Consider the following 11,549-nt stretch of genomic DNA (forward strand, 5'->3'; position numbering starts at 1 on the left):
ACGGTATATCGATCCGTAAAAAATTCTTCGACGAATTGGACAGGTTGCGTATGAGTTAGAATTGCCATTCGAATTGGAATTTGTCCATCCGGTATTCCATGTATCTATGTTGAGGAAATGTATTGGAGGCCCTTCTCGAGTTGTCCCTATCAAAGATGTACAAGTTACAGAGGATCTATCATATGATGAAGTAACAGTGGCTATATTAGATCGACAAGTCCGCAAGCTGAGAACAAAAGATGTAGCTTCTGTCAAAGTATTGTGGAGGAACAAGAATATGGAAGAAATGACATGGGAAGCGGAAGAGGAGATGAGGTCTAAATACCCTTACCTATTCCAGAATGAAGATAACAAGGATGCTGGTGGAACGCAGGATACATTGGAAGGTGAAACGGCTCTATGAGCCTTGTGAGGCCATACGTTGGGCTTAACTGCTTGCAAGTTTTGCTAGTAACCATTTTATAGGGGAAAATTGACCGGGAATTTCTGTTGGAATCCACGATGATTTGGACTCCCCATAAACCCTTACATTCGAGGACGAATGTTCCTAAGGGGGGAGGGTGTTACAACCCATATTCACATACGTTAGTTCATGCCATAAGGTCGCCGACGTAAATCCATGAAGAGATTATCTTTAAGATGATAAGAGGTCAATCCTATTGGTCTTAAATGATACAAAGGTGTATAAGGGTGGTTAACAAGTATTAGAAGTTAAACGAATCAAGGATGTTGTCAGCCGTATTTTTGGGTAAACCTAGGGGTGCTTAATACTCTCAAGAGGTCGTATTTTAAGGTATATGAATCGTAAAATATCCGTGTCATAGTCTTGAAGTCAAACGAGTTATGAAACAAAAGTCGACAAGAGTTGTTGCAACTTAGGTTCATAGTTTTACTTAAACTTTAGGTCAAATGTTATTAAGCTTTTCTCCCAATATACTTGGAATTACGGGGTGATCTACCCACCAAATTGAAGATCTATGAGTCTAGTTTCCAACGCATTAAACCGTTTATCAATACGACATTGGAGTAGAGAGATATAGACATTTTTGCGAGACTGCACAAGCTGCTAGGTGACAAGTAGGTGGGTCACCTACTTGGTTAAATGATAGCCCAAAAAGAGGCAATTTCGGGTCAGACAAAGAGCCCATTAAAAGGCTTATCTCCTGAAATATATCCCTCATTATATTTCACAAATAAACAGACCAAAACCCTTGCAAACTTCCTCTCAAAAATTATCCACAAACCCTAATCGATTTTCCCTCTCTTTCAAGTTCTGATTGGGGTAAACCCTAGAGTTTGAAGAACCAAGGGAAGGGCTGAGTTATCCAAAAAGTAAGGTGAGTTTACTGCTCTCTTTCATACATTTATTCTGCTGTGAATTCATGGTAATTCGTTCCATACATGTAAGAACTCACGGGACGGTGATTGGAAGCCGTGAGTTCGAGTTATTAACTTGTAGCAGACTGTTTTGCGGACTGTTTTGTGTTGCTGTTGGGCTGCGTGTTTTACTACTGTTTTGTGGAGTTTTGGAGGAGGAAGGGTGTGGAGAAACACCATATAGATGTAGGGTTGTGGGCTGGTAGTTTTTCGTAACATTTCCGGGTCATTTGACACGACTACAGTGGCCGTCGTATGTATGAAGTGATTAGGTTGTGCGTGGACTATTTTGGGAGACTCAATATGATTATTATTGATGTTGTTTAGGCTGTTAGGTGATTGTATGGAATTGTGTGAAGTCATATATATAGGGGAGGTGCTGTCCATTTCATCGTAAAATAGGTTGTGGTCGATACATAATAGTTATGACGCTTGAATGATAACTATAGTATCATTTCTCTTATTGTATACTAAGGAGTCGTGAAAATTGCATAGCTTGAGATTGGGGCAGTATATACAAGGTATGTAAGGCTATCCCTTTACTTCTTTTGCACGACTCCAATCGTACATAATATAATGAACGAGCTTCCAAAGATACTCTACTCTTAGAAACTAGCAGTACTTACATTGTTTCCCCTCTTATGGAACGATTGATGTTGATGTTGCTTCTCTTATTCTTATGTTATCAATGTTGTTGGTACTTCCTGATTCTTATAAGGTTCATGGTGAAGAGTTAGTCCTAATAACGTGTACACAAGATACCGACCTTACGTCACTCCGAAAGGTTTAGAACGTGAGTCCATGAGTCGAGCATGCATTATATATATATATATCTATTTTACTCTACCGAGTCGCGCTATAGATGGCCGGGTATGGCACCTATTGTGAAACCACTGATCAGTTGGGTTTTACCGAGCTCCACGTGGCCGGGTACGATTCTACCGAGCCTTATGATGGCCGGGTACGTTTTTACCGAGCCTATTAAGGCCGGGTACAATATGATAATGATGATGCCCACAGAGGCGTATGTTTTGAAAGTTTATGTATATATACATATGTATCTCGCATTTCGTGTCAGTAGCCCTCAGAGGTACCCAGATGTTACAGGTTGTTTATTCTCTATCCCTGCTTACATTACTGTTCGTACTTATGGTTCCCTGCCTTACATACTCAGTACTTTATTCGTACTGACATCCTTTTATTTGTGGACGCTGCATGTCGTGCTGCAGGTCCTGATAGACAGGCAGGCGCAGCTCCCCCACCATAGTAAGTTGTCCAGTTCAGCGGTGATTGGCGAGATCCCTTCTTCGGACTTGCCGTGGTCTTGGTATGCATTTTTGTTATAGACATTATGGGTATGTCGGGGCCCTGTTCCGGCTATGTTGCAACACTTATGTTCCTTTAGAGGCTCATAGACAGGTGTCGACTCATGTATCGTTTGGTAGGCCTTGTCGGCTAGTTTTTGTTGTATAGTCTCTCATGGTAGCGTGGTAGCTCGTACCTTATATATAGTTTCTTGATTGTCGAGTAATCCCATGTTATGTATGTTCATGCCATCATATTTTATTGTTGGTTGTCCACGACCCATGTCTACCATTTATATTGATCTCGTCAGCCCTAAAGGATAATAAAGAAGGTTAGATAAAATGTATGTTGGTGCTCGGTAAGTATGGCCGGGTGCTAGTCATGGCCCTCCAGTTTGGGTCGTGACATAAACATTGATTTCTCCTCTACTTAGCCGCCGCGTTACCTGAAACCCCTGCAAATAAGTGCAGACAAGATTGGTGGCTCCCGAATCTACACACTATGACATGGTAGAAACAGCCGCTAAAAGAGTTTGAACGACAAGTAGATGTAAATCACCTGGTTTATCTTTCAGCTTTGCCAGATTAGTCGGACACTGCTTCTTATGATGCCCAGGTTGTTGTAGTGATAACACTTGCCCTTAGCCTTTTTCACACCAGAAGTTGCGCCACCAATAGAGTGTTTTTGAGTCTTTTTCTTCTTCTGACCGCCTCTCGGCTTAGAAGCAGAACCTGAAAATTTTAATGCCACAGGAGGAGCTTGTTGCTTGATAATAGTCTCTGCCGACTGCAGCTCATTTAGTAATTTCGCAAGTGACAAATCCACTTTGTTCATGTTATAATTCAGGCGAAACTGATGAAAACTGTCAGGCAGAGTCTGCAGGATCATTTCAACCTGCGTATCCTTATCAATGTTAGCTCCAAGGACCTCCAGTTCATTCAGAAGACTCATCATCTTCAGAACATGGTCCCTAAATGATGAACCTTCATAAATTTTGGTATTCAGAAGAGCTTTCATGGCAGTCTACTTAGCCGCACGATTCTGATCTCCAAACATTTCTTTGAGATTTTCCAGAATGTCATAAGCCGACTCCATCGACTGATGCTGATGTTGTAAAATATTTGACATAGATGCCAGAATGTAACACCGCGCCGTCTCATCAGCCTTGACCCATTTCTGGTAAGCCTTTTGTTCATCATCAGTAGCATCATCTCCAGGTTTTTCTGGACACACCTCATCGAACAAAAATTTGTACTCTTCAGCAATTAGGACAATGTCCAAGTTCCGTTTCCAATAAACATAATTCGGACCCTCAAGTTTGTTTTGAGTAAGAATAGTAGTAAGGGGATTGAAAGCAGTCATTGTTAATCTGGGATACAGTTAGATTAAATAGATCAAAATTAGTCATGTATTATTTGAATATTAAAATTCAAAACACACTACATATATATAATCTATGCACCTTGAACAATAAATGTCGATGGGAAAAAAGCTATTCTTGCAATATCACATATATAATGACAGATTATTCACTCGATGAATTTAGACAGGCCATACTCAGATGGAAAATAACTGTTAATTTAAGTCAAGTGAATATCAACATTCAATATATATACTAGCTCCATTGAACCAACATGCATACTCAGATGGAGAGTAAATACAAGTAATCAACAACTAGTATAACTTAGTGATTATCCATAATGAGTTTATCCGATGTGGAAGAAGACCTACGTCAACGTGTAAAAACATTATATCACTAGAATTTTAACCCTGGAGTCCATAGGAAATGATCCCTACTACCACTGGATTAAAAACAACTCAAAAAATGTTTTTTAAAAAATTTCCAGAAAATTAATAAAACGTCCAAAACACCATCTAAACGACCCCGAAAGCCCAAAAAACAGCTTACATCATGAGCAAAGCTGATGAGTATTGCTCACTGGGCCGTTTCGCATGGACCTGCCAAGTTCCAGGTCAATCGGAGTCCGTCAACATGTTGACCTCCGATTTTCTGGTCAATTCGGCCAAATAGTGACTTTTGCGTTTTTCATGGATTAATGTAATTTTCAGATTATTCTAATGAAATATCATCAACTATAAGCAGATATTACATGATTTTCAGAATAATCATAATACTCAGAACAAATATTCATGTTAAAAATAATGCAGTTTTACAGAATTCAAAACAATCTTTGCATGTAATTCAAAACTTGCATATTAATATGATACTAATATTATTGTTCATCCTAATTATTTAATTAGACGTGAGCAGGCTATGATACCAATTGTTGGATTATATATCACAGTGGAAGCAATCACAGTATCATATTCACGTGTGAATTAAACAATTAGCACATACGGAGATTATTCGAGTTACCTCTTGAAGCGTGAACAAAGCAAATCAATATCCGTCTCCAGTTCCAGAGTTGCAAGACCTCAGCAAACTTCCAGTCTTCTACCGTGTTACCCAAATAATATCCGGAAAGAGAGAACTTCGGATGGGTGAAATTCAAGGAAGAAAAACGTGTGGTTTTTCAGTGAAAAAACGGCCAGCCATATAATGTATATATAGCTATATTTTTTAGGTTAAAACCCTTTTCCAAAACCTGTTAGGTTTTCTTTTTCCACTAAGGAAAGGTTTCCTTTATTTCCTATTATTTACGCACAGTAGGGACCACAAAATTTAATTAACAAGGCTTCCTATTGTGGAATTAATTTTGAAATTTGAAATTATTTTCTTCCATAATAAATTACGAATTATTCTACTAAAAATTCGTAATTGCACTCCTTAGTTAAATTTCGAAATTCTTCCATAAAACCTTATTTAACTCCCCATGTTAAGATTCATATACTAACCAATCAAATTAAATTACTGACAATTTAATTTACTGATTACTTCCTTTAGACTTTCACTTAACTTATTTCATGTGTCGGATACAAAATCCACCAGCCGGGTTTACACATGAAAACTTATACGCTTTCATAAAGGAGTATCATCAATCTAAAAAACGAGACATGGATTCTATCAACTAATTATTGCTTCGCCAATGTATATCGTTATCGTCCAATTTACCAGGCTTATTAACCCACGAAAGAATCTCACCTTTTAATAAATCAAAATAATAAATGATATACATAACTAATAATAATTATATCAAGATTAAGAGTATAAGTACATTAAATGGACTAGAAAAATTATTTTATTAAGTCAGTATAAAATACCTATCTCTACTTGATCCGTTCAGTACATGCAAAATGTACTAGCGCAAGAAGTTGGAATTAAACCATTTCCATAATCAACTTGTGCTACAACCATTCCGATGGTTTGTCCAATTCCATCATTCGATTGTGAACATAAACTTTATGACTTATAAGAACCGATGATTTAATCTTTCGTGTATAAGCTAAACTCTATGCACTAAATCATCTACTATATAAGCAACGGACACACAAACAAATACATGATCTATTTAAAATAAAACTTTATTGAATTGAATAAATAAATAAACAATTTTTCCATAAAGAATACTATAACAATACGCATGGTTTATATTATATCCTAACACAGTGGAGTGAACAAGCACAAGTTGAAGCAGAAAAAGAAGGAAAATGGACAAGTGCAGAATTTCAGCGTCCATTCCACTGCTTGGTGCTACCTGTGGCTAGCAGGATACAGAACTTTCAAGAGGCAAGTTCCCAGGCTAGTGAGCCGTGGCCCCCAACGTGCGGACTTTCGAGAATTGTCCTATTTTGACTTGGAGAAGGTCATTTTGATCCGACACGCTCCTAACTATAAAAGGGGTTCCAAACCTAATTTTGGGAAGGAACGACACTCCGAAGGCAGAGAATGCAGACCATGCTTGGGAAAGCTTTCAACTAGTTTTTCTTCTCATCTCTTTCTTTAATTTTATAGTTTATTAGTTCCAGAGTTGTGGGTGCTACAGGAATGTTGTAGTTTGAAGCTTGAATTGTTCTTATTATTTATTATTAGTTTATTTATTCAATCCTACGCTTAATTATATGATTGCTTGATCACCAATTGAATAGTTCTATATATCTAGGATTGAACTCAAAATGAGAATTTAGATTACATATAGGATTGAGTAGAGCAAGTTCTTGAACCTGCGTATCGGGGAACAAACTCACGGTTAGAATAGTAATTTACCTAATTGCTTTGCTTGGTTACTATATATGAATTATTAATGTGTTCTTGTTAATTCTAACTCCATAGAATATAAGCGTTAGATTAAGTTGAAAATGCTACAAGTAATGAAATACCCCAGACTTTTGCAGAGTCCTTCATTGGCAAAAAAACAAGAGGGATGCGTTTTAAACCCGTGAGGGCCTAGGCCCAGAGCGGACAATATCACTAGCGGGCTGGGCTGTTACAGATGGTATTAGAGCCACTCTTGTGTCAGCCTTGTCGATGGTGGGTCAGATCAGAGTTCAACTGAGTTTAGGCAAATCTCGGTTAGGCGGGGGCAAACCTCAGTGCTGAGTCTAAGCTTGACAACTTGTTTTCTTTAATTTCTTAGTTTACTACTCTAGATTATTATAATTAAATGACCACACTTTAGAAAATCGTTTGAATAGATTAATTATTTGGGTCTAATTTAGTTGATAGTTAATCACAAGTCCTCGTGGCAACGATACTCTACTCATTACTTTATTATTTGTCGATCACGTATACTTTCGTGTGCGTTTGAGAGCAACAAATTTTTGGCGCATATTCCGGGGACTTAGGAATTAGTTATTTTTCTATATAAGATTTTTACTTTTTATCTATTCAAGTTTTTAATTTTTAGTTTACTTTAATACCTCTTTATTGCATAAATGAAGGGTAAGGCTGCGTACAATAGAACCTTGTAGTTCGGCCCTTCCCGGACCCAGCGCATAGCAGGAGCTTAGTGCATCGGGCTGCCCGTTAATACTACTTTAACTTTCTTGACATGACATCTTGGAGTAAAAATTGGTTGAATAGTGGTTATTCTTATTTTGGTGATCATTGTCCATATTGTGGAGGGCAACACTTGTGGCACAATTGTAAAAATATTTTTGGGAGGGGATTGTGTGAACCGTTCAACCTTCGAGAATATCTGTAATGTCTGTGGTAGTCAAGATACTTTTTGGAATGGTTGTCTTAATCCTTTTTATCCTTGTCCGAAACCTCCTTATGATATTTCAATACTATAGCTTTGGTATGTTGAGTTCGATAGAACATTTGTTTACCACTTGAGTTGGTCTAGCATTGGATTAGGAATCCCGTAAAAAAAACAAAATAAAAGAATCAATAAAACATAGCCTTTGTGATAAGTTGTGCTATTTTGGATTTTGGTGATTTGCCAAACTGTTTCGAGGAACCATATAGGAACTAGATGTGATCAGTTCTTTTGGCCTTGTTACGGTATGTTTCTTCTTGTTTTGATGCTTGGACAAATGTTCTTGAGGAACCTGATAGGGACCAGATATGATCAGTTTCTCAGTCGTCGTACAGTTAACTCTACAACTATAAAAGCTGTTTAACTGTATCGACTAGCAGCAGTGCATCGGCACAACCGCTGTTGCTAGAGGCTAAACCAAAATATGTATTGTCCCTATCTACTCTCACATGCTCTCTCATATATATACAACATGATACAATGTTTGACCTAACACTTGAAAATATGAAAAACACATTCTCTCAAGTGCTAGCCGCCAATATTCTCTAGGTGCATTCAAGAAAAAAAGCTGCTACAAACTGAAGGAGCAGATCCTAACACTGAAGATGTCTTAAGTCTCCAATTCTATTGTATCTTTGTCATTTGTTCTTTACTTGTAATCCTACACTACTTTCAAGAAGTATTTTCGTAGGACAGTATTCGACCATTGTTGTTTTGGTTTTGTTGACTAGAGTTAGCCAACAAGTATTTGCTTTGCAATAGAGTTGTTACAAAGAGCTTGCAATAGAGTTATTATAAGGAGTAAGGGATTAAGAGTTTAATTCCTAGATTGCAATAGGTTGTAATATGAAGTTGCTCCGTCTAGTGGAGTTGAAATCCTACTCGGGTAGGTCATGATTTTAATTCCCTTGAGAAAGAAGTTTTTCATGTAATTATCGTGTGTCATTTACCTTCTGTCTTTTTACTATGGGAACAGATAGAGAACCTGGTTCTCTATACTATTTGGTGGACTCCTAGTTTTATCTATTCGTATCAGAGCATGTTCTTCATAAAAGATTGACACCTAGAAAGGATCTTTATCATGGCTGCTCAACCAAACCTCGAGGAAGGACAATCAACCATAAGATCTCCAAAGTTCAATAGAAAGTATTAAGGATGGTGGAAAACCAGAATGCATGACTTCATTATAGCTGAGGACTCGAGCTGTGGACGTGAATTGTGATGGTCCCTCTGAAAACTGTTAAAGAAGGAACAAGGAACTGTCTAAGAACTAGAAAAAAGAATACAATGATGCCATCCGAAAATCTATTGAGAAGAACTTTAAGGCGAAGAAGATCCTTGTTTATGATATTGGACCAGACGAGTATAGTCGTGTGTCCGCATGTGAATCTGCCAAGAAAATCTGGGAAGCTCTTCAAACTGCTCGCGAGGGAAGTACTCAGGTAAAGTAGTCCAAAATAGACATGCTTACCACTGAGTATGAGCTTTTTAAAATGAAGGAGGATGTGTCCATTCAAGAGATGTATACCTGTTTCACCTCTATAATCAATGAGATTTATTCTTTTGGAGAAATCTTTCCAACCAACAAGTTGTTCTGGAAGATACTCAGTGTTCTACCAGGTTCCTGGGAAAGCAAGGTTAATGCCATCAGTAAAGACAAGGACCTGCAGAAACTGAAGATGAGCTTATTAGAAATCTCAAACCTATGAGATGGGAGAAAGAAGAATCTTGAAAGAACAGAGCCCAAGAAGGAGAAGAGCCTGGTTCTCAAAGCTGCATTAGTGATTCAAGTAGTGATGAATCCGACATGGCTATCTCACTCGAAAATTCCAAAAGATGGTTTGGTGAAATGACGGGATTCCAAAGAAAGGAAGTTCCATCATAAACTACAAAGGAAATAATTGCTGTCATAAGTGTGCAAAGCCTAGACACTTCATTAAATACAATCCTCTTCATAAGAAGGATCACCAAAAAACAACACTGATAAGGCGACCAAGAGGAACCCGGTCCCTGACAAGAGGTTTAAAAGAAGAGATGCTATTGACAATGTGGTGAAGCAAGCTCTGGCTGAATAGGGAGATTCCTCAGTGAATCTGAAGGTAAAGATGAACAAGGAGATACATCTATGATGGTTGTTGACAATTAATCTTCATAATATGAGTCAATCTATGCACTTATGGAAATCTAATGATGATAAGGACAAAGAGGAAGATGAGGTAAGCTTTGTTGATGTTCAAAGAAAATTGAAAACTTACTCTCATAAAAAATTAATGTCATTAGCAAATGTGTTGATTGGTGCATATCATAGCATAACTAATGAGAAAAATGCTCTAACTGAAGAAATTGGTGATATAGAACAAGTGAGGAATGATATGGTAGTTTCTATTGTAGATTTGAAGGAACAAGTGGATGAAGTAACTAGAGAAAATACTTTTTTGAAAAACTAATAAAATAATAGATTGACACCCCTAAAGAAAAAGAAGTGGCTATTGAAGCTCAACTTGAGCTTGAGAACGAGCTTAAGAAAATCAAAATGGGTCTTGCTGCTGAGCTAGAAAAAGAATAGACAACTTCAAGAGGATCTACAAAGGGTTAAAAATGATCTTGATAAGTTACTCCACTGGACCTGGTCATCTGATGTAATTACTTCTATGTACAAGAGCAATGGTAGGCAAGCAAGAAATCAGGGTCCAAAAGGCCAAAACTCCCTATAATCCCCATAGCAAGTATGTCACAATGAATGATAATTGGCTATGTATTCATTATGGTCAGACTGGCCATTACAAAGATTCATGTAAAGCTAAAATTCAGTCTCTGCAGAAAAAAAAACTTTTGTTAAAAAGAAGCCTATAGTGGAGGAACTTGGTTCCCTGAAAAAATAAAATATGTGCTGCATGCATGGGCTAAAAGAAATTTGATTCACCCGTTCTATTCTTCAAGGGATCCAAGCTGGCTTATGTTCCTAAATCTAATTAGTGATTTTGTCTGTAGGTTGGAGCAAGAGGTGATAGTCAAAAATGGTACATGTATAGTGGCTACTCGAAGCATATGACTGGAATAATGGATGATTTTCTCTCACTCGAGGCCTTTCAAGGTGGGAGTGTATCTTTTGAAAATGACAAGAAAGGCTATATTCTTGGTGTTGACAAAATTGGCAAAACACTCTCCCATGAAATTGAAAATGTGTACTATGTGAATAGCTTGAAATATAGCGTGTTGAGTGTGTCTCAAATCTGTAATAAGGGAAATAAAGTGAAGTTCTTGTCCCAGTCGTGCACTATCACCAATCTCAAATCTGGTGAAGTAGTGTTGATAGCCAAAAGTTTCAAGATCATCTATGTTGCAGACTTTGATTCACTGAATGGTGGTGATTTAACATGCCTAAGTGCCATTGATGATAATGCTGAATTATGGCACAGACGACAATGACATGCAAGTTTTTCCTTGCGAACAAACTGGTTATGAAGGAGCTGGTTCGTGGGCTGCCAAAGACCAAGTTCAAGGATCATAAGGTGTGTGATGCTTATGCAAAAGGGAAGCAAGTTAGGTCTTCTTTTAAACCAAAGAAAGAAGTGAGCACCTCAAGGCCACTTAATCTTCTTCATATGGATCTTTGTGGACCAATAAGGATTCCAAGTAGAGGAGGAAGGAAATACATCTTGTGATTGTTGATGACTATTCTAGATTTACTTGGACATTGTTTCTAAG

General features: G+C 37.7%; 1 protein-coding gene across 1 annotated transcript; it reads right to left on the bottom strand.

The window, feature by feature from the left end:
- Positions 1–3,705: 3,705 nt before the first annotated feature.
- LOC109205925 lies at positions 3,706–4,044 on the bottom strand. The gene has a single exon (XM_019368693.1). The coding sequence runs from the start codon at positions 4,042–4,044 to the stop codon at positions 3,706–3,708; it is 339 nt and encodes a 112-aa protein (XP_019224238.1).
- Between the last annotated feature and the right edge of the window lie 7,505 nt (positions 4,045–11,549).

The sequence above is a fragment of the Nicotiana attenuata genome, unplaced genomic scaffold (assembly GCF_001879085.1).
Source record: "Nicotiana attenuata strain UT unplaced genomic scaffold, NIATTr2, whole genome shotgun sequence".
Taxonomy (NCBI): Eukaryota; Viridiplantae; Streptophyta; class Magnoliopsida; order Solanales; family Solanaceae; genus Nicotiana; species Nicotiana attenuata.